Genomic DNA, 27,321 nt, shown 5'->3' with positions numbered 1-27,321 from the left:
CCATTTAGCAGAGTGAGAACAGCTACTACATCTGAGCAATTTTCAGCCATTGAAAAAGATATTTTAAAAGAAGTGAAGCAATAGTAGATGTGTGACAAAGGGAGATATTAATTAAAAAAAAAATAAACTAAGACAATTAGTAAATTTTGTTTTCTAATGAGCAGCTTATCTATTTAAACTTCCGAACTGAGATACAAATGATGTCCTCATTACTCCTGTTGTTAGTCATGGAAAAGTCTGTGAAGGCCTTGAACCTGTGCTTCTAAATCTTTGTTATACGTGACCTCTGGAAAGGAAATCGTGTTGAATACAATTTGGGTCTGTCAGCATGTCCTTGATAAACTCCTGTCTGAGTTTTCTAAGTTGGAGCATAGTAACTTGCTTCAGGATAAATATTGAAAGGTTTAAGGCAAAACTCATACATGTATATGGAGTTTTTGGTGCAGAAATCTTTTACTGTGAATATACATCGCAGCATCGCAGTGAATAAAAGTAAGTATTCATTTTGAGGTATTCCAGTTTGCGGTGGGTTTGGGGTTTGTTTTTGGTTTTTTGGGTTTTTTTTTTTTTTATTATGCTGTTTGGTTGTTTTTTGTCTTTTTTTAATTGTTTTTATTAATTTTAATTTAATATAATTAAGAATGGAGAGTAGGTTTTCAAGAGGGCATGAGGAAAATTTGGGGGAGGAGGTAGAGTAAAATATTGATCCTGTGCTCATACAGATGTATGCAATTAGCATAACAATTTTATAAATATTAAAAGTATGACAACTTATATACCTCAAGACCAAACTGAAATTGGGATTCAGCTAAAACTGTTAGCCTGCATCCCACTGAATATTGGATCTACACAAGCTACATGGTGAAAAATGATGCAAGCTTTGTAGCAGAGTATCTGTTCGGATACAGAACAGCAGTTGTAGCCCTCAGGGCAGTGCAAACATTACTGCAGTCAGGCAGTACTCGAAAGTATTTGGAAGGAGTAAAGCTCAAAGCTCAAATACAGTCTTTCAGGGGGAAGTTCACTGAAGTTAAAAATTTATCTTTTTCTGAAAGAGAGGATTATGCTGAGTCACAGGGTGATGTGATGTTCAGTGTTTTTGGTATTATCCAGTGTCCAGATTGTGACTTTTAGCTACTTCATCTGCGTACATTAAGAATGTTTCTAGTCAAATACAAGTGAGAACATGAAATTGGAAGTTCTGTTGCCTATCTTATTTTCTAACAGCCCTGGTTTTAAAGTCTGGGGAATAGTGCCTTCGTTTAAATAGCTCTTCGCCTTTCTTTGATGTTAATGCACAGTTGTATTCATTTGGAATAATTATCCCCTGTTTTGCTTTTGTTTTCTGATGCTAATTAAATAATAATAGTCTTATTACCTAAAATAGGTTTGCCGTTCATTATAACTTTTTTTGAATATGAATGTCAAGTGTATAGAGTATTGCTGATAAAATAGAAATACCATTCCTAATGCATCCTAAAAGCTTATTTGCTTTTTTTTAAAGTAGTTGCATCTCATACTCAGCCAGCTTATTAATGATATGGTTAGGTCTTTTTGCTGCTACATTTTTTGAACTAATGTACTTCTAGCTTAGAGGAAGTGCTGATTGTTACTAATTGAACGCATCGCCCGGTGCTTAATATGGTTATGTTTCTGTTACTCAGATCCTCCGTGTGTAGTTCTCTCTGTATCACATTGAGGCTTTGCTCATTGTAGGTTCTGATGTTGTAAATTCATGGTAATACAGTTTTTCCGTAGTGTTCCGTGAAAATATTAAATAAAATTAGCCTTGTGCCTGAGTCTCAAGGAGCTCTTCTTCATGTTTGAAACATACCATGATCAGCCAGTCTTCTAACCTCTCTAATTTTTTTTCAGCTGCCTAGTAATTTTTGAAAAAGCACTATATCAAATGCTTTATTTAAGTCCAGGAGTTAAGAGCTAATGTATTTCTTTTGGCTAGACAATCAGTTCTATTATTGAAGAAAAAAATGAAGTCAGTCCAGCTTAATAAATATTTATTTAATAAATGCATATTTTTCTAAGAAGTTTGATAATCATTATTAGGCAGATTCCAGTACTAATGGCTTTCGTGTTAGTCTCTCCGAAAAGTTTATTTACTGAAATGTTTTAGTCTATGAAGCTGAAATTAGCTGTGATGTTGAAATTAAGTACCTAATAATGATACTTAGCAAGGCAAATCTGTAGGAAGAGCCAATACAACATGTTCATTCAGGCAGCAGTTGTGTACAGTGGATCTGCTTTCAGACCCAGCAGCTTTTTCTTAGGTTTCATTTAATATGTTGTTTTTCATTCATGCTACTCATAGAAGCTATGGATCTATGATTTTATTTCCATTATGAAAGAAAAAGTGATAACCTGGTCTGCTTTTTGCAGATTTGCTGTTTAGAGGTGGGCTGGTGTCTGTCTCTGCACCCTTGCAACGGAAAACAAGTAATGACTGGTGTTTAGCTTTCAAAAGAGCTACATCCCCTTGGCTTTCTATCTTCTGCTCCATGTCCTTTTTTTTTCTTTTTTAATTATCTGTAATGAGAGTTGTGGCAAAACATTCACTGTAGTTTTGGAATTTGATTTTAGTTCTGCTCACATTGCCTGGTGCTACTTTTTGATTTTCCTTTTTTAATTTCAGAGTGGCTTTTTTTTTTAAATTTGAAAACTAATGAACCTTCTGCTGTTTAATAACTTCAGTTTTTAGCTCAGCTCGACCATTTGTAGTTCTGCTGTACATTATCTGATGTGGAATATTTAGCTTCTAGCTTACTGGCTTTTTTCTACTTCTTAAATATGCTGTGCTTATTTGTATTATAATTTTTAATATGTATGAGAAACAAGGTTAATTAGTGCTGGATTCTTTCTACACCAATGAAATCAACTTTTAATACCTGTAGCTTTTCTCCTTTTAAAGAATCTCCTCAGCTAGAGATGAGTTTACATGGCTGCTACTCTAGAGAGTACTGTAAAGAGTCTGCAATTCCACAATGTGATATTTGGGAATGATTTGTAGGAAAAAAATTCTCTGAAGATCGGCAGATCCTTCTGCATATTTAGATTATACTTTTATATTCAAAGAGGAAAAAATAGAAGTTGGATGATCTTGTAATTTGTAAAAGAGTGGAAGTTAATAGTCATTTAATTTCTTCAAATATGACAGCTTAAGCAATAGAGAAGGATGCCCGTAGTATGAAAAAGACACCCTAGGAACCTAATGGGTTTAGGAATCTGTTAGAACGTGTGCATTGCACAAAATCCTTCTTCTAAGACTTTTTAATTTAGCAAAGAGCTGAAAGAAAATAAATTTGTTTGGATTTTTCAGACTCCCTAATGAGCAGAAGCAGAATTGTCACTCAGCAGTCATTTATTCTTTACAGTAAGGGTGACAGAGCCCTGGAACAGACTGCCCAGAGAGGTGGTGGAGTCTCTTTCTATGGAGATACGCTAGACCCTTCTGGATTCCTACCTGTGTGACCTGCTGTAGAGTGCATGCTTTAGCAGGGAGGTTGGACTTGATGATCTCCTGAGGTCCCTTCTAACCCCTGCAATTCCGTGATTCTGTAATCTCATCAATAAGGCTGTCATGAGGATGTATATTTTAAAACAGAACTTCACCTCTAGCAGCAGACTTAGTGCCAGGGAAGTGTAGTTCAGAGAGCTAACATAAATCATACAGTAGTTGACTATAGGTTGTATTTATGGACCCAAGGTGTTTTACTAGTTGTGATGTGATTATCCCTGAAGGTGGACAGAGAACATCTCTTCTCTTTGAGTGAGACTCAGAATTGCTGTTCAGTGCTTTAGCCAAGAGTACATATGCCATAAGTAGAATAGTGGTATCTGGAGGGGTCTGGCTCTTCTCTCCTTTGTTATCATGTCCCGTGTATGTTGTGTACCTCGCTATGTCCCATACTGCAATGTGTATTTTAAAAATACATATTTTGTATAAATCTACCTGCTGTCTTAAGTCAGCACCCAAATTCTTTTCTTCTCTTTCTAGATCTGTGGGGCTCATTGTGCGATGCAAACCAATTTTGTAAATCCTCTGCAGAGCTCGATCACTTGAATAGCATGTTGGATAAGTAATACAGTGCAACAGTTGCAAATCAGAAGTCTCAGAATGGCCTGGCTTTTAATGTAGCTCAGCCCAGCTGGGTTGTATGGCTAAGACATGTTTTTGGGGGATGGTTTCAATTTGATCTCGGGCTTTGAAGAGATATTTTAATAGTGCAGTGTTTGGAATATATAAATGAGTTTCTTAGGGGGATACCCCTAGCTGTAAACAGAGGAAGGAAGCTGAGTAATCCTGTGGTATGTGAAATGGGAGATGTGAGCCTGTGTTCTTAATTCTGCCACAAGCATACTGTGGTATCAAAGGCAAGTCACAAATGTTTTATTTCTTTTCTGCAAAGGCTTTGATTTTTATGAAATTACTCCTAGTGCATGAGAAAAATGTTTGTGTGCATTGCTAGAATCTATGTGTACGGTCCTAAGACTTAAGATGTTATGTACAAACATTTCCTTTTAATAGAAGATAATGAGAAAAAAAATCAAACTTCTATCTGCACCCTTTTTCTTTTTCTGACAACACTTGGTTACCTTACCTTACAAGGAAGTTCTCTAACAAATTTCTGTCATTTTTATTGTCATTAATAGTTTTAAACAAAAATGCCAAGAAGCTGAGAATAATTTGGAGCATTTAGCAAACTGTAGCTTGTTTTGTTGCTGCAGAGATATTTCTGAAAGCTTCAACTGGAGTCCTTTGTTCTTGGTTACAGGAGATCCTTGCTTTTGGAAAATGCAGATGACTACTTGGATATTAAAAGTAGGCATTCTAACAGAGTGGGGAAATGAAATGTTTCTTTGTTCCTCAGTTATGATGCCAGTGGGCTACTGGCGACATAAAAATGGAGATCTCATCCTAGTTACTTGTACTTGGCTGGGCATACTTATTTCTTTTTGAGAAAGACAGAATGAATACTACAGGCAAAAGAGACTTTCTGATTGAATTGACCAGTGCAGAATATTGAAATTATGCTGTCAGTATTCCTTGCTGCTGATCTTGGGGCGTATGATGGAAGAGTTGCTGATTTTCCCCTACCCCTTCAATACGCAGAATCATGACCAGAATGGAGCAAGAATGCTCTAATTTAAAAACAGTTTCTCAACAGCTAAACCACATAATAGATCTGTATGGCATTTCTTTATCTCAATCAAGGGTTCATAAGCACACAGTAATAAAGGTAAGAGAGGCAGAATGTTTCTCTCAGTGGTCTCGTGGCCAGAGTATATCCTGCAGTGAACTTGGATGTGCCACAGAGTTGATACCCAAAGCACTGCTGTGGCTCATGGGTCTATTAGCCTTTTGTTACAGGAAGAAATATTTTGAGGTGCAAGTTCTGCTGGCTATTACTGTGCATGATGAAAAAAGGAGCATGGTTTGAGCTGCCATCATGTAATAGCCACATTTAATTAAAATGTTACTATGTATAACCTTCAACACAGTATTTTGAATTGTCCTATTTTGTTTTTGCTTGCCCCCTGGAGGGACCTTGATTTTTTTTATTTACTGCAGCCTGTTTGTACTTTTTATGTGTGTTGTTATTCAGTGTTTAAACATACCAACACATGCATATGGTTTTTTTGGTGTGGTTTTTGGCTTTTTTGTGTGTTCTATTTTGTTTTTTAAACAAACATAAAATGTGGGTATCAGACTCTCCTGATCTATTGCACAGGAATTCCTGTAATTTTCTGGAGCTCAAAGCCATTTTGTGCAAATGCTCTTCCTATATCCAGAGGACAGAACTTATTCTATGCAAGTAACAAGCAGGAAAGTCAGGACTGGGTTACTGTCCTGACAGTAACTGCATTCAGTTACTGAACAGTCATTGAATTCAGGCTGGTGGTTGCATTTTCCGGGAAAATGGAGTATGTAGAATAAGTACAGCAATTAAATATTTGTACAACGAAGAATTGGTACGAAATCATACTGTAGACGCTGGTATATAACATCCAGCAGTATGTTTCACCACATGTTGTGGCTGATATTGAAGGGGAGATGGAGGGCCTAATTATGAACTGTTATCATTTTGAATTTGAAACCCAAAGATCCGGTTTACAAGGGCTGTAATAAAGAGAGGCTGCAGATGTGTAAGTTCAGAAAAACACAGAGAGGACTTTGCTTTGTCATGTGAACTTTATGACCAAGAACTGTCTACTGCAAGTCAAGCACAGAGCCGAGTTCAATTTCTCATTACCAGGAAAAAAGTATATAAATGTAGAAAGAGGTAGAATTATTTTCTGAGAATAGGTTCAGCATAACTGTGCTGATTCCTAGCATCTCAGGAGCTGGGATGTATGTGCTGTATGGCCCTGTGCCACAGGGCAGACTTTAGCTCTGCCCTCCACGCAAGAGGAATTACTTTGTTGGATGATTCGTGGGCTGCCAATGGAGCAGGACTTACAAAGAATGTGTTGGAACTGTTTGTTATCAACAGAGGATGTGAGAAATTCTGGGGAGAAAAAAGTGAGAGGAAAAAATATTGCTGCTAATACAATTAAAATGCGTAACTGGAAGTGGCTTTTGTTGTTGCTTGTCTGTATGGAGGCACTGCTGGAAATGCACTGAGCCTCTGCTCAGGAAGTGTGGGTTTCTTAAAAGCTATCCGCTAGGTACCATTGCTTATCTTTACAGAGAAATGTTGTCCAGATAAAATGATGGTCAATTTGAAGATTTTATTTACTGGAAAGAATAGTACACTGTGATAACTGTCTTTATTTCACTGAAACAAAGCAAGAATAATAGCTATGCTCTTGAGAGATCTTAAGCTTCTATAGCACAGTAGATTAAAAAAAAAAAAGGTTAAAAACATGAATAATTCTTTGTAATTTTACGAAACTGGTTTGGGGAGAGGAAAGAGAAAGTCTGCTAAACTTGACTTCTTGGACCATTTTTTCAACAGTTCATTTTTTTATTGTTGCTGGTAGCTGTAGTATTGGCAGGAGGTCCCCTTGAGGATAGATACTCGTAGTTAAGTATATGATTATTAAAGGATTTGAGATCTGTGTAGAAACACTGGAGTATTTGTATATTTGTGGCTGTAGAACTAAGGATGCTAATGATGATGGTGATGCTTCTAGCTGTGATTTCGTACTATTATTTGGGAAATAACTTTATTTAAATATAAGTGGTGTAGCACTAGTATTTTCACATAAAAACTGAAGTTAAAAGTAAACTAGGCTCTGTTGTTTGGGTGGTCCATGGAAGTCCCAAAACTGGTGTACAAAAAAGAAGCCTGATGCATGTCCTTCAGCAACAATGGGTCTTTTAAAAAGACTTCTAACAGCTGTGTTTAAAAATAAAATCACAAAAAGGGAAATATTTTTTTCTAATAGTGAGATTTCTTCACATATTCTGTATACGTTATACTTAGGTTTTACACATTAGTTGTAATACTTAAAAAATGAAATGAAAACTGCTGCAAACTTCAGAGTGAGAGTCTTGGTAATGAAGAATTGGAAAGAGTGGAAGTTTGGCATAGCAGCTCAGGAAACTCTTTGAGGAAGCGCATAAATCCTGGAAAATTGCTTCTGCTGTGTGACCCTTACTATAGTACTGCCAAGGATGACATGTAAATATCAACTTCCCTCTGCAGGGCCTTGCGGCACTCTTCATTAATCTATTTGGTGAGGGAAGCAAAACGATTATCTTCTCTAGGAAGAAGGTACATTGCAGTTGGCATATGAGTTTTGAAGAAAAGCAGAGTCTGGGTGCTTTGTGGGTATTGTGCAATCTAAACCACTTCTCTATTACAGAGGCTGAAAATACCATTCCTTGTTTCTTCTACTGAGAGATGGTGGTGTATTAAGTGAGATGCAGGAACTCAGTATTTCACCACAGTAATGTTTCCTATACACAGTTTTAATGGGAAGAAGTTGACATTTGTGAAGAACAAAGATGCTACTTAAGGGAAAAAGGTTAACAGCTAAATTAAACTGTGACAATAGAATCAAAAATTGTAGTGACAGAAATGAAAGGACGGGGAGCAGTGTTGGCATTCTGGATTTATGGTGCAGAGAATCCAATAGCCTACGCACTCAGTTTTGGAGTGTAGGAGTTTTTAGCTTTAAGTTGATGTTCAGTGTTATGTTCTAGATGGTACATTAGATGTTACCATTCTGGAGATTAATATAGGTCAGAAAAGAGTTTTTGTAATATCACAGATAAAAGGCTTTTAGATTTTCAAGTACTTGCTATTTTTTGCATTGATAAAACTACTCTCCCCACAGAGGTCTAAAAGTTGTCATTTTTCTGTTCACAAATTCTTGAAATTCATTCAGTAGATCTCGGTTTCAACTCTTATGGATGGAGAGGAAAACAAGTATCCTTAAATTAAAGCAAACATGAGATTTCTTAGAATTATGGAGGACCTTCATAAACTCTTAAATTTTTCCTCGTGAGATATATGCAATTGTGAACTGCTCACAGGCTTGTGAAGTAATTTTGGTGCATAGAGTGATGCATAATTCACTGCCTTTCTGTGCCATGATCTCTGTGTAGGAGGATGAGAATTTTAAGCTGCAGTGTTTAAATCAGACCTGTCATTTGTATTTCATTAATCCAAATATTATCTTAAGCTGAAGTTTCACATGCAGTTTGAATCAGAACCTTTTAAAATTAATGTTCACTTATTATTTTTAACTGTGAACTTCCAAATAAATTCAGCTATGTTTTAGTTTTTGTAGGGAGTGATGTACCAAAGAACATCAGCATGGATTTTATTCTAATCATATCATTTCAAAAGCAAGAGAAATTGAATTTTATAGCGTTCTTGGTGCTCATTCTGAGACTGTATTGATGCTTATGCTGACAAGTTTTAAGTTCTTGCAGTAGTATTAAATTAGGTATTGTTTTAAGGTCTTTTCATGCTTAAAACTGAGCAGAATGACTTCATTAAATGATAGAATGCAAAAGAAGGAAGCCATTCTCTTCTAGACTGCTTCCACTGAAGGTGTATAAATTAGCAATTTATGTACTCTCTATTAATTTCGCGTTTTTGCTTTTGTACCTCTGAGTAAAAACTATTTCTTATCCTTATGTTTATGCACAAATAGAAGAAATCATAGAAAATGTATAAGGGAATTTTTGTTTGATTGATCTCCTGGTAGCTAAATTCTTAACCCTTTGGATATTTTAAATTGTTTTTTACTTACTATAGTTTGGTTAGTAAAAACACTAAAAAGCATTCTGATTGTTTCGTTTACTTAATTTATCACTATGTACAAACAATAGAATAAATTTAGGCATGCTTTGGGGAGAGTTTTAAGTTTGGTGGAGGGCAGATTTCTAAATTCATTTCAAATGAATACCTTTGGTATTTGTGCTGTATGAAATAACAATCAAGACTGGTGAATATATGTGAATACAGGATTTTTCACTTGTTGGAAAGATGTAGTAACCTCTTCCAGGCAGTTTCTAATCATGTGGGAGAGCAATGACATTTAGAGAGCAGTTTAAATGATGCATAAATCTAGACTGCTTTCCCGAATCATGACTGTTCTCTCCTCTCCTCCCCTTATCTCATTTCTCATGTTCCTCAACTTGAGTTGAGAATACAAATAGCTTTTTGTAGCTTATTTCTCTGATAGTTTCACCTTTTTTGTATCCAGATTTCTTTGTGATCTTCAGGTAATAATTGTTTCTGGTATTGTTGGAAAAAGCCACTGACTAGTATAATGTCTAACACAATCCTTATAACCTAGTTATATATTTTATTAATAGCTTAAAATGATCTGAAATGAGAACAATAAATAAAGCTAGCTATTACTAAGAGGTACGAATCAGTTGATGTGACTGACTGAATTTATAATAGCAAAATAAGCTAGTGCTACATGTGCATATGCTCATTTCCAGCTGATGCTGCTAGAGGAGGATGTGCAATACTTACAACTTCAAACTGCTCTAACCTGACTGATTCTGAATTTCATTTTCTGTGCATCTACTTTCTTGTCAGCTATTTTATCCGCTTTTCATTTGTTCCACTCTTAGGTGGAATAAATTACTGGCATTAAGTACAGTTCATTCAAATACCTCTCGTATTCATTGCCCTCATTACATTCTAATCTTTTTGTCATTTGTAAATGTGGCCGTTACTGTTCTAAGTAACCACCTTGACTAACTGTAGCTTAAGAATTAAAAATCCCATTTAGGATCCCCATTTGGGTGTGGGTTTTTTGTTTGTTTTGGGTTTTTTTGCATTCAGCTGTTGAATGTGGCCTTTTTTGACATTGGAAATTTCATGTAATTTATTAGGAAACTAGGCATGTGAGCCTTTACATTCACGCTAAATTAATTTGTCTTGAAACGCTTACTAAAATTAGATAAAGATTCACACATTTTATCCGGAGCGGTTTTGTGTTGCTCCCAATGTTAGTTAAAAGGTGAGTCTGCAAGATGACTTCAGGCGGCTATTGTAATAATCATGGTAGAGAGAGAGCATCTGTGTATGGGAACTGTCAAGTCACGGCCTGAACCACTGATTGAGCACCTGAGGCAAGAACTGGGTCAGCTGTGGGAGCACAGGTAAAGGCAATTCACCTGTGTGACTGAAAGTGGTGGAACCTGACTCTACCCCTCCTAGACCCCATTTAATGGCTGACTGCCAGTGGGGGAAGGATTTCTTTCTGGAGATCCCTCCTTTGTGGAGATTTTCATTGCGAGCCTAAATCTTTGGATGTGGGTGAGCATTCCTTCTTTGTTTGTCACTTTGCTTTCTCACTCTGATACTCTTTCCAAGTGTACTTTGTTGACTGTACAATCTGTAATTATTTATACGGAATTTATTGTATGGAAGAAGCTCTATAAATACTATTTATTATTTTACATCTAAGTTATTCTTTGTTGCATACATCTTTTTCATTTTTAGATATGTGACTTGTAAAGGGGAAATCTCTGAATATTAACTTTCTGAAACTACTACCATACTGTCAGACTATAGGATATTGTGCTGTTCAAGGCATTACATCACAGCCTGTCCTCAGGCTGAACAGATTACCATAAGTTGACATGATAACTATGGTACATGTAACTCATCTTGTATTTAAATGCTTTCCTTTTATAAATAATTTTTCACTGTGCCAGAGGATAAGAGTGTACTCTGCGTGGGAGAAGAAATGTGGAGAAACCAAAGGCCCCTGTGTACTTGCGTAATGTAGATGAACACCACTGAGTTGAAGCCTATATTTGATAAGCCTTGCTGTGTTTCTTTGCTTGAATGTGACCAATGCTACTGCTGAGATGTTGACAAATTCAAATTATTTTGATTCGCAAGACTACTACTAGATTTGTAGAAGTATAGCCTATGTACAGTGTATTAAGTAGAATCTCTTTGTTGTGTTTAAGTCATTCTCAGGACATTGTAGTGGCTCTCGTCAGCCACTGACAGCTTTGCAAATCTATAGGATGGTAGGTCTGCACCTTTGATTTATTTAGAAAAAAACCCTGTTTACTAATTGACACGACAGGAAAGCATTACTGCTGAAATGTACTCTATTGTTCTATGTTATTATTCTTTGCTCCCTGTCTAGTGCATTTCTAATACTTACTCTGATCTGAGAACCATTACTTCCTTAAAACACAGATACGTTCCATGACCTTGTTTACTTAGATGTGGGTCTAGTTCAGTGGAATTCATACTACTGAGGAGGCTTAAACCAAATTGTTTTTTAATGAGCTGACTCAAACTGGGAGCAGACTAGGCTAGGAAACAGTAATTACTGACAGTATTTCTTTAAGAAAATGAATTTTTGTTGAGCAGCACTGAAATACACACCTTTCAAAATTTCTGATTCCCTTTTCTAGTGTCAAATTTTGTGTATCTTGAGATACAATACTGACTTTAAATCTTTCCATCCTACGGCATTTCATGTTATTTGCTGAGGAGGTAAAGGGTGAGTCAGCAACTGCTATCATCTTAGCAGAGCACTGTTGGAAGCAATGAAGGATGCAATCGTGAAAAATGATTCTGTGCATCTAAGGTGAAGGAGCAGCGCATGAAATGTGAAGGAGTGGGGGGAAAAGCTGTCACAGGAGTTTGTGCTGAAACTTCCCATCTCCTGGCTGTGGTAACTTAATAAGCTGTAATGTTGTGGCTGACAGCTGGATACCTCCTGGAAAATACCTGTCTGGCGGGCTGCAATGGAGATGGCTTAATTTTGAAACATCAGAAAAGATCCCAGAGATAGTGTATGTTCTCTTACATAACTTACACATACAGGTGAGGAAAATGGTTGTCTGAAATGTGTTTGAAATCATAGTCATATGTTTTTGTATGAAAGAGACTGAATATAGTTTCATTGATTAAAAACAATGAAATATTCTTAACAAATTTGTCTCTGTTACAACCTAGTCTTGGGAAGAAAGGAATCATGAGATGTCTGCTTTTGCCTTGAGTTGTGGGTACAAAAATAGGCTTAGGTTGCTGCAGAAGGTAAAATAGGACCACAATGACACCTACTTCGTACCTGTAAAGAAGAAAGCATAGCTTAGGGGAGAGATGAGATTTCCATCCTGAAATCAATTCTGAAGTCAGCAGTGAATTTCTATATTTAATAAAGAAACAAACCTTTCAGTTTCTTATTCCAGGAGAGAGAGGTTTGTATAATGGTCAGAGCACCATCAAAGGTTTTGTTTAAAGATGGCAGGTAAGTAGTCTGTTTGAGTGTTTATATACTTAGTAGTTTAATTCCATTTATGAAGATTGAACTGCATAACTGGAATTTAGTCTAGGAACAAAATAATTTCTCAAATGAAAAACTACACTTGTATATTTTTCTTTGTAGACAGTTTTGGAAGTGTCTATGTTTGGGTAGCTGGAAATGTTTGTTTGTAGACAGCTTCTGATAAGTCAGAACAGACATCTGCAGTCTTTTCCCAGGAGCTCCCAGAGGTTCTTGTGAGAAAATTTTTTCTCCCCTCAAGGGTGGATTGTTAGCAATGCAGAGGAAGCATCAGGGGGCCCCGGACAGAATATTAAGTTACATGTCAGAACTGGAATAATTCAGACCTGACGGGCCATTATCTAGGGAAGCTATAGCTATAGGTTTGCTAAAATGGACTTCTAAAGTTATCTATCTTTAGAATATATCCTGATATATCCTGAGCACAAATGCAGAGAAAACAAGCTTGAAAAAAAAAATTTGAGGTGTTTACTTCCACCTGTCTAGCCTGTAGTTTTATGCCTTGTAGCACAGTAAATCTGATGAGAAATTTTACAGAGTTGCCTGAATCAGAATTGAATTGCCATCCACTAGGTAATACAGGTACTAGACCTCAGCCTCCTTACTGTATTTTAAATATTATCAGCAAATGTCATAAAATAACAATCCTAATTGGTAAGTCTGATTTTTTTTTCCTTGCTTTTGTGGAAGTAATGCAAAGGGTTGTCCACATATTAGAGCAAAGTTTGGCATGTGAAGTAGATTCCTCACCTCCTAAAGTGATGTTATCAGCTAAGGAAACTGTTTGCCTGCAAATCCGTTTTGAGGAACTTGGAGTCAAGAATAATAGAAACAGGATGAATTTCAGTAGTCTCCAAGTACATGACCTTACATTTTTTGCTCTTGGAAGCATTTGAATTCATGCATTTGAAACGACTGAGATAAAGTACAGTGCACTTGATGAGCTGATTACAGTGTAACTGAGCAGCAGATACAATGCAGCAGAGAGAGGCAAGCGAGATTCCCAGATGTGTCGAGGGAACTACCTTCAATTTACAGAAGTTAGGCCTTTTCTCAAACCTGTGAATAATGTGATCATTTTTGTTCAAGGAAGATGAGTTAGGACTGGATGAGATAAGATGATCTGGGGAATGGAAGCCTACTGTATCATCGTATGTTGCAGAAGCTTGGCTTATTATCCTAATCAAATGAAGTACTAGAGGGCATATGATTTCTTTCTTATGAATACATCAGGAGACCAGTGTGAGGAAGAGAAAATAATTACTTAGCTAAAAGACCATATTGGCAGAAGAGCAAATGAATACATGGTCTCCATGAATAAGGCTTAGCTGCAAATGAGAAAATGACTCAGAACTGTTATAACAATCAACTTCTTAAATGACCTTCTGACCTTTCCGTCAGAAGAGTGGGAACAGAAATGGAAAGAATTCTGAGCTGTAATGCAAAACTTTGTGAAGGAATTTTTAATTATATATTGTCTGCGATTCTAAAATATTGAAACAAATGCCCCCAGGGGTTGACAGAGTGATAATAGTGTCTCCAAGAGGGACCTTAATTAGGATGTGTGCTGGAGATATGTCTGCTCCAGCAACAAAAAGTTTTAAATACTAGGTTGTTATAACTGGCTCATTACTGAAGTTTATGTTCTTATAATACTATCATGCCATCAAGCTCATCTTTTGATCAGTCCAGCAGTGTTTACCTTAATTTTCGTAGGGAATCGCATACTGAAGTGAAGGAGTTGGTTGCTCATTGGTCATACACCCAGTGTATGCTTTTCACCACCCCTGGCTTGTATTCTCTCAAGTGTCCCCTAAGAGAAGTGCTTAGATTACAAGTTCTTTCCTTGGTTCTCTAGCATGGCTTTTTGGCACAGGTTATCTGATACTCATATGGAAATTTGCTGCTTCGAGCCCTGTGAGCAGTGCTGAAAATGAAAGCAATGCTTTCATTTTAGGAAGGCATTTTTTTCCCAGAAATTCCAGCTTGAACACTAGGGCTATAGTCTGCAGCTTCAGGGAAGCAAGATGCTCAAACAGACGGACTATGAGGCAGACTGAGCAAGACAGATCAGTCATATCTTGCTCAAGTAATATGCACAGCTTGATGAAGAAAAAAGGAAGTACCTATACTGCGTTTTTTTTTTCTTTTCATGTCCTGTTTTCATCATTATTCTGCTGTGAGCATTCTTTGAGATGCATTTCTTTAACAGCTGGCTTTCCCTGGCTGCAGTTACCTGCTGCTTTTTTTTATTGTGTAGACTGTTTTGGTGATTTTGGATAGTGCAACTGTAATAAACTGCCTGAGGTATTCAGACTTGAGCAAGCAACAGCTCCCTGTTGGCTGGCCCGTATAAATGAGGAGCCAAAAAAGCTTAGCAGTGCTCCATCAGTAGCTTGCAGATAGAATATGCCTGCTGTGATTTCTATTTCATAGTGAAAACGCAGAGGGAAAAGGGGCATCACAAGCATCCTGACTGGAGTTCTTTACTCCTTGGATTTTTGCGGATTGGTCCCAGTACGTGACAGAATTTAAAAACTGTTTGTGATTTGGTTCCCTGAAATCATAATGGGGGAAAAAAGCATGTGTCTTACTGCCTGATTGTAATGAGTAGGTACTTCACATGTGATGTTCTTTTATATTACAGTTATAACTTACTAAATGCCCAGAACGTCCAATACTCACATATAGCTTTGCAATGCTTTTTTCCAAATGATTAGGCTTTGTCGAAATGAGCTGAGAGATGGAGAAAACGCATGCGTATAATTAACGAGTGGTCATTATATTGAATTATTTACTGCATTATTACATTATTAATATGCCATTAATAATTATGGTGAGCCAGTGTTTTGTCACTGCCCCATCATAGATAGATGTGTTGCAGCTAAAACCTCTGTGTTTTTTCAGACTGCTGCAGCACGTGAACCCTCACTTGTAGGTGTTTCTCCATGCTTGCAAACTGTGCACTGAAATCACAGTGCAAAGGTCTTTGTTTGTAAGCAGCTCGTTACAAGTTAGCGATGATGATTTCATCATGCCAAACAAGAATTTCTTGCAGCATTGGTTTGCATTAACTCTTTGGTGAGAGTCAACTAAGTGCAGCAGTCTGTGACATTTTCTTCTCCCTTAAAAACAGTGTACGACAGTAACTGATACTGCCAGAGTGTCTGTACTCCAAATCTCAATAAAGAGCAAATTAATTACTAGTAGCAGTAGAGTTTCTATTTTTAGTGATGCCAGGACTCAAATGTTATTGTCTCTAATTTTTAAAGACTGTTTTTGTCACTTTTAATCTCTTGCATGTCCTTACAGTTGACAGACCTTGCTCTCAGGAAGAGGAGGATGTTTGAAATAGGCTAGAAAAATGAATCTGGTGCTCATTCTATATACTGTATTAAGAAGTTTCATCCTTTCATTTTTCATTGCATACAGTGGAAACACATTAAGATTATTTAAATTTATATAGCTAGATATTACAGCTTTTTCATATTTACCTTGTCTGCAAGAGATAGATCAAATGTGGGCTTTTGCCTTCGAGGATTAGTTGTTCATCATATGAATTGATCTGGAAGTGAGTAGATCTAGGTATCATACCGTTATAACTGTGATTCAAAAGTATGATTTTCACTTCTATATTTCAGTTTTGGGGCATATGTAATCTTAGAACTTTGTGGGAGAAGAGCGATTTCTCCAATTGTCTGGAAATTACCACACAGCCTAATGGTGTCAGCAGCTGAAGCTGTGAACCATGCTGAGTTGGCCCCGGACCAAAGTCCTGAACTGCAATGCAGTGGACCATTGTGTAGATATGGCCTGCATCATTTCCACCATGGTATGGTGCAAGACAGTATAGTTTTGGTATGTCTGACAATTACAATGAGTCAATAAGCATTGGTGGGTCTTAGCCGATTCTCAGTAGCATGTCCCAAAGCACTCAGATACACAGATTTTACTGTCCCTTGGCATGGTCCACCTCCTTCCACTTGGATGCCATAGAAGTTGCATGCCTGTTGAAATACACTCACTATGGGGAGAGTTCCTAAGTAATTTGTTATTTCTGAACTGTGGATTTTAATTTTCTTTTGACGGTGCATCTGATCGTATGCCCAAGCATTAAGTAAATGAAGATTTCTAAAAATGTAAATCAGATATCTAATTTCTGCTTGTTCCTAATACACCCAGTTCTGCACTTACGTAAGCTGTTAAATCTTGTTAACATCAGTCTTTTCTGAGGAGGCATCTCCTAATGCTTGTTTTGTGCCATGTGTTGACAAATGAAGTACACCTACACTTCTTTAGAAAGAGTGCAAGGTGCAGCCTACACAGAGAAGTAGGAAGACACTCAGTTGCAGAGAAGCTGGGTAGAAAAGCAGTTTATGATGACTTTTAGACACTAAGATCTTTGTGTTTTCTATTATCCTCAAATTCCTTCTTCTAAAGTGTGCCTGGAGGCAGTACCTAGTCTCACTGCTGCACAAACAAATGCTTCTGGCTCCACACCCTGCAAAGTAAAGTAATCTCATTACCTCTGAAAAGTACTCAAATGTATGCAAGTATACAAGCCTTTCTGCTTTACCCTTTCAGGTAAACAACAGCTGATACTGTCATTTAATATACAGCAGGTAGTAGAGACATGCAAATAGTTAAGGAAAGTGTGTTTTATGTCACTGCAAAAGAACTGCATTAATGTTGATATAATTTCTGTTTCTTCTATTTTTTGTATGTTGTAGTCGAATTTTAACATTTGTTAATCTCTCTTCATAATATCTTTTCCATTGGGACTGTAGATCCTTGCAACGTTGGATGCGTGCCTACTGGGGAAAATATTTTCTTCTTTACTTTACATGGACTCTTAGTAATAGTTATGTAATAATGCAAATTCCCCAAGCATTATGTCCTCTATAAAATCTGACAAGAAATCAATGAAGTGTTCTACTTCGTTGACTTTTATGTTGATTGAACTATTTAGCAAATTGTTGGTCTATTTGATGAAAGTGAATGTGTATAGTGTCTCATCTGCATCTTTTTTTTTTTAAATAAATTTTCAGCATGTTGGAATGGTATACCATCTTAGAGAAGCCCATTGACATTGCTGTAGAACCTAGCACCACTTTCTGTATTTTCATCTCTTCAGCACATACATGTGAAGCTACAACTTCTGTAACAAGAGTTATTAAGAAACGTGGTCATTCTCTGGCGGTTGGTGGTGCAGTGTAGCTGGCAGGAGGGTGGAGACAGCTTCCTTGTCGTCTTTCTGTGGAGTTGTAGTGGTTGTGTTAGCAGAGTTCAGCGTTTGTCTTTGATGCCAAGAGGGTTGTGAGGGAAAGGAAAGTGCTAATGGTCCCTATCCCTGAGCACCTCCAGGTGATATAAAAGATGTCTACATAGGTTGTGCTCTTTCACCATTTCTGGAGTTGTACTAAGGGAATGAAATTGAAGGCCTTCCTGGAAGACTCTAGTCAAGTCAGTTTTTTTCTGTGACTTGCTTCAGTGATATCCCCAATGCTTTGTCACACCTGGAGAAAATATGGTTGTTGTGAGATGCTGGACGTGTAATGGGTTACCGGATAGGGTAACTAGCAGCCAGCAACAGTAAGTGCAGGGAGCTCACTGAAAGCCAGAGGGGATTTGATGAGGCAGAGTAACTGAGAAAAGAATGTAGTATTATTTCTTGGCAGAACTCAGGTGCCTTTTGAAGTTGGCCTTCAATCACTAACCAAAACACAGGGCACACACAAAAGTTTTACAAATAATTATTCCATCTTTTGAACGCTTGATGGTATGTGTGGATGTGGCTTACTACTGTGAATGACCAAAAGAAATGTTCCTTAGCAAAGGCAGCTTTATATGATGAAAAAAGACAGGCAATTAAAGCTGAATTTAACATCTATACCTAGAGAAATTTGACACTTAGATATGTCTGATCTGTGCACTAAAAGTACAGGTTAGATACTCATTGTTCTGTATATTTTATTGAAAATATGAAAACATATAATGTTAATGGAGTGGTTATAACCACTCCATGCCCCAGTGTTTATCCTGGTGTCACATACTGTTTACATACATACACACAATCATTGTAAACGTTTTGTATTTGATCTAGGTTATAAGCTGTATTTCTTAATTATTTTTTGACCTCTTGTCTCACAAGGTAAGGTAGGACTGTATGTTATTCTAGGGAAGTTACATCTTCCACCACTTCTGAATTATCTCAGTGTCCAAAGGCTTGCATTTTGCTTAGGAAAACCTTGAGTACATCGTGAGAGGACAGAAGTTGTGGTAAAATAATGAGTGTCTGAGGTTGAAGTCTACCTTTGTATTTCTATCTTGTAGTTTTAAAATGCTACCGGGTACATTAGGGAAAGCTAGTTTATGACAAGCTTTAAAAAAGAAAACAAACAGCTTGTTTAATCAGCTGATGTACGAGGAGAATATTTGCTTTTGAAAAAATTCTCATTTTTCTGCTTGTCCTTGCATTTTGTGTATTGAGTTTAGAGCTGAGGAATTATTTTCTGTTTACAAGCTATCTGCCTTTGTGTTCTTAATGATGTGTGCCTGGGCCTGTGGAGACACCTCATTGTGTACTTTAGATAGTTGTAGTAATTTGAGCAACTAAATATGTTTGGGGAGCTATACTAATAAATAATATGAAAGGGACCAAATTACAGCTCCCATATGACTTCTCTTTTTAAGGAATATTTTATTGATTGGTTTATCTTGAAGTATGTTTTAAACAATAATTAAAAAAGTAAAAAAAAAAAAAAACCCACCACACATACTTAGATTAGAAATCCAGCTTCCCTCAGCAGAGATATCTTTGATATCTTAGAGTGAGTCAGTCAAATACCAGGATCATGAAATACAGTATTCATGTACATCTGGCTGCCAGACTGTTGGTTAGAAAGTGATATTACGTAGGTCACTCCAAAAGTAATACCTCTTATTTATTTCCAAGGAAATGACAACTACAATGAGCACTATAGGACTGATAGAGAAAACTCTCAGCTACAAAATGCTATTTTTCAACATGGTAACTACCATTAGGTATGCATTTTCACCAATGGTGTAGAAGAGTCTGCAAGTCATGCTTATGAAAATTTACACCAGCTGAATGAATCCACGGTTTCCCAACTGCTGTGATGGTGGTGGTGTTAAGTAAACATTGCCCACCCGGTCCAACTCTTACTGCACTAGTGTCTTCTGTTTGGTCTCCGTAAATATTCAGCAAGAATCAATGAATGTCAGTGGTTGCTGTATTTTCCCCATGGAAGTATTCACTGAGACACCATTGCTTCATATGCTCTTCCGTGTCAGATGCTGTTTTGTCAGACTGCCCCTCTGCTGTCATCTATTGCACGGCAACAAAAATCAAGAGGAGGTTCAGCCTCTACTGCTGTACCACTTCTTACTTTGTGGGCTGACATAATGAAATAGGACATATTACTTTCAGAGCAGTTCTCATATATGCATATATCCCTTTAATCACCTGTAAAATATATAGAAAATATCCAAAAAAGAAAGAAAACGTGCATGTATACTTCTCTCATTTTTGGAAAGTAATAACAACAAAAAAATAATGTTTGACTTACCTGATTTTTATTTTTCTTCCTTGTCTCAGGTCCATACCACTGTCCTACCTGATCACAAGGAGCCAAGAACAGACGTTGGAGTAAGCAATTTTTGTTTATTAATGGATTTTTTCACCTCATAACAGACATAGACATCAAAGAGAAATGTCATTCAGCTTAACTGCTAAACAGGAGCTGGCAAGCTTGGTTTTTTAGAAGAAGTTGGTTTAAGTGAATAAAGAATCAAGGGAGGAGCAACGTGCTTGGTGATTGATGTCATTCCATTCAGTAATTGTTTTCAGCTGAAATTATCCTGAGGCAAGCACGACTACCTAGACTTCTCGCTGCTGCCATACAAGCCATCTGGATTGAGAGCACAGAATTGCATTATCTGAATGAGCCTTGCCAGTCGCTTTCTCATTTTCACATGCAGAGTATAAACAGTGCTGAATATAAATAGTCCTGCCAGTCTGGTCTATTTTTGGCAAAGGTATTGGGATTTCTTTTTTGTTTTTGGGAAGGCTAGAGTCTCCCAGATAATATGCAGGTCTTAGGGGGGTAGAAAAACATTAGTCCTGCTAAACAAAATGAAAAGTCCTGCTGAATAGAAGACCAAACAGGATCTGGGTTTTTTATATTCTAAGTCTAAGTTGCTGAGTTTTCTGCGTTATCAGGGCTTCCTTGGCATAGCTTCCGGCACTTCAGTTAGTGTTCAGAAAGCCTGTAATTTGGCAGCACTTTCAGGCTTAGTGAAATAATCAATGTGTTTCATCTTTTTATGTAACTATTACAGAGACTTTTCTCTTTGGCTAGGTGGGATAATTCATCAAACTAGTCAAGACTCATATTTTCAGATTTATAACCATAAGTACTCCACTAGCAAAATTATGTTGGATTATTGCTCTGTAATTAGAATTACAGCAGCTGTTCTGTTTAAAGTCTAATTTTAAAGTGCAAAGTTCGATTGGTTTGTAGATGACCAGTTTAGGCCCCCAGGGTATGCAGTGTGTCTCCAAATCAGTTTGGAAAAAGTAATCTCCAGCATCATTTGAAATTAGACCCCTTGAACTCTCTGCATTTAGGTCATGAAATTATTCACAATTGTAGTTAATTTTGCTAATAATTCCTAATTGCATTGCCAGGTAAAGGAAGCTTTATTATAAATAACCATAAGAATGAGACAAGCAAATATGTAGATTTATTGCTTTTTAACCCCATAAAATTATTCAACTTCAATTTTGTCATCTGGAGAACTAGTTGAAACACTCAGAGATGGTTAGTGGATATAGTGCCCGAAGCTCCTAGATTCTGTGAAAGGACTGTGTGATCACCTCTTAGCCTTGATCATATGAGGACTCCTACTTTGGATTCTGGAATGGATTTGTAGTCTGTTGTACTGCAGAAAGAAGCACCAAACTTGTATCGGTTTTGTTCAGATCTCCCTCTTCCTCTTTTCAAGTGGTAAGGTTGCAGATACAAACATTTAATTGCTGTGAAATGCCAATTAAAGGCTGTTCTATAGAAGTTGTGCTGCAGAATGTATTCTCCTTGGTCAGAGAAGGATGTGCTCTTTTAAGGTGACTAATCTGAGCTAACCATGCCACTATAGAGTTTTAATGGAAAAAATGCTGTCATGACTGATCTAATGAAGATGGAAATGTCTGTGTCTACTCTAGCAAGGCTGTGCATCATCACACCTGGGCACATTTCTAACAAGTATATGTTTCACTTGGCAGTGCAAACTAACCATGATCTTGTATGACTGTCATTTTTCTTGATATATTTTGTATACACCTTTTTTTTTTGGCTTCCTGCCTGTCCAGCATTTCCCAAATCCACTGTTTTCCCAGCCAAAGGAAGATGTTTACTCAGTAGTAACAAATCCTCATTTTCCCCCAAGTTCACAGTTGGTCTCTGCATGCTGTGTGTTGATTTCACATAAGAGCAACTTGATTATTCTTGAATTTGAAGATTGAAGACTCTATATAAGTTCCAGTGGTATTTTATTTTGCTTTCAGCAGTGGAGTGAAATCAGGGTAGAGTAATAAACACAAACGTGTTTCTTTTCATAAGTTTTGCAAAAATGCAAAATAAACTAGTTAGAAATTATTCACAACAAGTAGTATTTAGTTGTATATTTAAAATAAATGCATTGAAGCTGATTCTAGACAGTTTTCTCTACCTTTGTTCCTAGGTCAAGGCCAACACTGGTTGTCTTGATTAAATGGGATTGTAGCAATTGGTAGTGGAGTATGAAAGGGGGGTAAAAAGTAATGGAAAACAAAGGAAGATGAGCTTGTTTTCCTCTTTGTGCTCTTTTTTTTTTCCAGGTGTTCTATGAAGGTGATTTTGATGCCAGGAATAGATATAGTGTAGTAGGTTAACGTATCTTTAGCATATCTAATTTTATTAACACATTTCTCTATATGTGTACTGTAATGAATAGTTCCATCTTATAATGAGATCATAGAATGGCCTGGGTTGAAAAGGACCACAATGATCATGGAGTTTCAACCCCCCTGTTATGTGCAGGGTCAACAACCACCAGACCAGGCTGCCCAGAGCCACATCCAGTGTGGCCTTGAATGCCTCCAGGGATGGGGCATCCACAACCTCCTTGGGCAACCTGTTCCAGTGCATCACCACCCTCTGTGTGAAAAAACTTCCTCCTAATATTTAACCTAAACCTTCCCTTAGTTTAAAACCATTCCCCCTTGTCCTATCACTATCCACCCATGTAAACAGCTGTTCCACCTCCTGTCCATATGCTCCCTTCAAATACTGGAAGGCCAGAATGAGGTCTCCCCGGAGCCTTCTCTTCTCCAAGCTCAACAAGCCCAGTTCCCTCAACCTTTCCTCATAGGAGAGGTGTTCCCTCTGATCATCTTGTTGGCCCTCCTCTGGACCCGTTCCAAGAGCACCACTTCCTTCCTGTATTGGGGGCCCCAGGCCTGGATGCAGTACTGCAGATGGGGCCTCACAAGAGCTGAGTAGAGAGGGACGATCACCTCCCTCTCCCTGCTGACTGCTCCTCTTTTGATGCAGCCCAGAACACAGTTGGCCATCTGGGTTGCAGATGTACACTGCTCGCTCATGCCCAGCTTCTCGTCCACCAGGACCCCCAAGTCCTTGTCCACAGGGCTGCACTCAAGGGGTTCTTCTCCTAGTTTGTATAAATACCTGGGATTGCCTCAGCTGAAGTGCAGCGCGCCTTGCTCATGGCCTCATTGAACCTAATTAGGTTCTCATGGGCCCACTTCTCCACCCTGTCCAGTTCCCTTTGGATGGCTTCCCTTTCATCTAATTTATCAACTGCACCATTCAGTTTGGTGTCATCCACAAACTTGCTGAGGGTGCACTCAATGCCATTGTCTATGTCATTTATAAAGATGTTGAAGAGCACCAGTCCCAAGAACAACCCCTGAGGGACACTGCTTGTGACCGGCCTCCACCCTGACACAGAACCATTAATCACAACCCTTTGGCTGTGTCCGGCCAAACAATTTTTAAGCCATCAAACAGTCCATCCTTCAAATCCATACCTCTCCAATTTAGAGAGAAGGAAAGAAGTATTTACAAACATTGCTATAAACTAGAGAAGTACAACATTTCTATTAGTAAACATTTACTGAATTCACTTTTTCGCAAATATGTAGCGAAGTGGCTTCATAGTAAATACATCCATGTCAGAGCAGTTCTCATGAAAGAGAGAGGTTCCTGCCTGTTAAGCCAATGTTTAACAACTTTCTGATAATCATGTTATGGTTGCATAACAATTTATACCATATAATGTATTAAACTAGTATGTTGAAATGTTTCTAGGAACCAAAGAGATTTGAAGACCCAGAAAGTAACAATTAAAACTTCAAAAATTGATAGAGGTTTTCTCTTTTCTTTCTGCTTCATTTCGTAGAGAAGCTTCCTGGGCTTTACAACTTTTACAGTAGGAGACTTGGTGAAGTCAAAGGAGCAACAGTTGACCCTTACCCTCAGGTAATTGTTTTCATCTGTAGTAAACCAGATCAAGTCAATAGTTCGTGGCATTTGATGATTCCTGCTTGACTGTTTGAAACTTCATATTCCTTTGCTTACGTTAAATATCATCTTGAAGTGCTTCTGTTTCTACCATACACTAAGACAAAAGGGAATACTAATTACTAAAGTTGATTAGAAAAGGTTAGTATTTTTTTGGTGTAAATGTATGGAAGAATTTCAGGGAACTTAAAGTAGAGGATTTTGTTTCACAGTTTCCATTAGAAAGGAGTGTAAGATTCTCAGTTTGGTTTTGTACATGTGTCTTAAAGAATAAGCATTGTACAGTTTGCTGGTTTGGTTACTAACCATATTTAAAGATGATGGATGTAATGAGTTACGTCTTCTCTCAAGTATGAAATCAATGCAGTATCCTAACCTCATCGTTACTTGCAGCCAAATGTCAGTGGGGGTTGATGTACAACGCTGTTCAGTGACACAACGTACATCTGCAGGAGAGTCATGACCGGTGTTTGTAAACTAGGGTTGTGCTGAATAGATATTTATTAAAGCTCTGCACTGAAGAATACAGTTTTCATTTTCCGTGCTGACTTATGGTTATAAGATACATTAAGATCCATTAAGTTCCATCATGTCAAAGTGTCTTTATTTTTTGAAAGGAAACCTCTCAAAATATTTTTTCTATTACTGTACCAGCCTTCCTACTGTAGCAATAACTGTTACATACATATTTAACTTGCAGGGAGAGGTTAAAATGTCTTGATTTCATTTTCACCCAAATACAGAAAATGCCACATATACCAAGAGGATAATTTTATTTTCTGACAAAATGGGAATGGATAAAATTTGAACTGATGGAAATGTTTGGTTAAGTAAATACCAAGTTAATGTTTGTATAGGTCTATTCTTAGAGGATTTCAAATTATCAAAGTTTTTTTGGGACTAATGTTGCTTGCTTCTGCAGTTGGCATATTGAAACCTTGATCTGAAAGAAGGCCTTTGGCAGGTGCCACAATAAATGACTGTGAAGTCAATAGAATGTAATGTGGTGCAGAGGAGGGCTGCAAAGATGGTCTGAGGGCTGGAGCACCTTCTCTATGAAGACAGGCTGAGGGAGCTGGGATTGTGCAGCCTAGAGAAGAGAAGGCTGCGGGTGACCCCATTGCAGCCTTTCAGTATCTAAAAAGAGCCTACAGACAGGAGGGGAGTCAACTCTTTACAAGGGTAGATAATGGCAGGAAAAGGAGAAAATGTTTTAAGTCGAGAAAGGGAAGATTTAGGTTGGATATCAAGGGGGAAGTTCTTTACCAAGAGAGTGGTGAGGTGCTGGAAGAGACTGCCCAGAGAGGTTGTGGATGCCCTGTCCCTGGAGGTGTTCAAGGCTAGGTTGGATGAGGCCCTGGGCAGCCTGGTCTAGTATTAAATATGGAGGTTAGTGGCCCCGCATGTGGTGGGGGGGGGGGGGAGGGGGGTTGGAGCTTGATGATCCTTGAGGTCCCCCAAGCCATTCTATTATCCTATTACCTTTCAAAAAAGGAGATAAGCTATTAGTTTTTTGAAAAGTTAAAATCAAAGAAACAAAAACCCTGATTTATCATTAAAAAAATAAAATAAAATGCCCCAACACAGTTCTCCGAACTTCATGTAGCTCAGTGGGCCATAAGACATGCAACTACACTTGAATAGAAGTAATATTCAGCATGTTTAATTAACAAAACAGAATTTCAAAGTGGCACTGTCACTTTTGCAGTGACTTAAGTACGTGGCCTATGTTTCTTTGACATCCTTTTCAAATAATCACTGTAAAATAACATATATTTAGCTACTTTTCCCCATTAGGATTCAGGATCTCCCTAGAGCTAGTTTTTCCAGGACTCCTTAATGAAATGAGTTCTTGACTGCTTCATGTCATTATCATCCACCGTAGGAAGTAGGTAAGCAACAGTCAGGTAAATCTCCCAAAGAGTTGAGGGGAAACGTCACCCTGAAATAATGAAAATAGAGGATGGATTGAACATTGCAGAATTTTTTGTATTTATATTGCAATTTTATAAAACATTATTAATCAATGAACTTTTTTAAAATCCGTATTGATTGAGATAGACTCTGCTGTGGTCCACAAAATAAACAGAAGGCAACAACATTTTTATACAAGTACAGAAGTTTTGTGCTTACGTATTTCAGAATGTATTCTGTGGAGAAAATGGATTTTATGGCAGTTTGTATGTTAGCCTGTACTAACTGCAGTTGTTGTGTATTACGCACTGGAGAATGGGGCTGCCCGCTTGACTGGAAATCATGCCATTTGCTTTTTGGGCAGTCAGTAGCTTTGTCATTTATAATTAACACTGTTATGCAAATACACAGTCTGTTTCTATTTCTTTCTGTTCTTAAGCCATTTTTTGGGAAGAAAGGTATAGCCATGGGAGCCAATTAGCAGGCCTGAATTTGCATATTCACTGTGCAGTTATGAGACTCAGTGAGAAGTGTATTGGAGGTGAATAACTACTGTTCTCAGTCTATCTTGCTCACCTGCTTCTTCATTGCTAACTTGTTCCTTCCTTCCTTTCTGGATGCTTGTGTCAGCCTTTTATCTCTGGAGGTGTTGAGGTGGATGTTTCTGTTGCTCAGGATGGTTCTAGGTAGCTCTTTCTCTCCTCTTTGATGGAACTGATATTAGCCTGGTGATCCTCAAGGACTTGGGGTGGTAAGCAAACCCATATATGTAATAAACTTTCCAATAATGTTAGAAGCATTAGTAAGCAATTATAGTTTTAAACCTGACCTGATTTCAAGACAACTTCAAAAGTATCTGGATTTGACTTGGTAAACTAAACAACGATATTGTACATGGCACTTATGGAACTACTGCTTTAAGCTTGAAACCTACTGTTTCACTTGGAACTACGCCCCTAGGGTTTGTGCGAAGATGGGACTTCAATTGCTCCAGTGTAGGTGGGTGCAAACTGACATGGGACTATGGCTGCAGCAGATGGAGTGAGCACTGCAGGAG

At 37.7% G+C, this 27,321-nt stretch overlaps 1 protein-coding gene across 14 annotated transcripts in view; it reads left to right on the top strand.

Moving 5' to 3' along the window:
- The window catches only part of INPP4B (inositol polyphosphate-4-phosphatase type II B), a 287,734-nt gene that overhangs the window by 147,598 nt on the left and 112,815 nt on the right, over window positions 1-27,321 (top strand). For all 14 annotated transcript variants that reach the window (XM_040700268.2, XM_025150480.3, XM_025150479.3 and 11 more), the window contains 2 exons: window positions 20,366-20,416; window positions 24,229-24,308. In XM_040700268.2, the coding sequence (XP_040556202.1) occupies window positions 20,366-20,416; window positions 24,229-24,308 (131 nt within the window). The remainder of the gene's footprint in view (window positions 1-20,365; window positions 20,417-24,228; window positions 24,309-27,321) is intronic.

The sequence above is a fragment of the Gallus gallus genome, chromosome 4, assembly GCF_016699485.2.
Source record: "Gallus gallus isolate bGalGal1 chromosome 4, bGalGal1.mat.broiler.GRCg7b, whole genome shotgun sequence".
Classification (NCBI taxonomy): Eukaryota; Metazoa; Chordata; class Aves; order Galliformes; family Phasianidae; genus Gallus; species Gallus gallus.
Note: the sequence above shows the minus strand (reverse complement) of the source record. Positions and strands in the feature narration are given on the sequence as shown.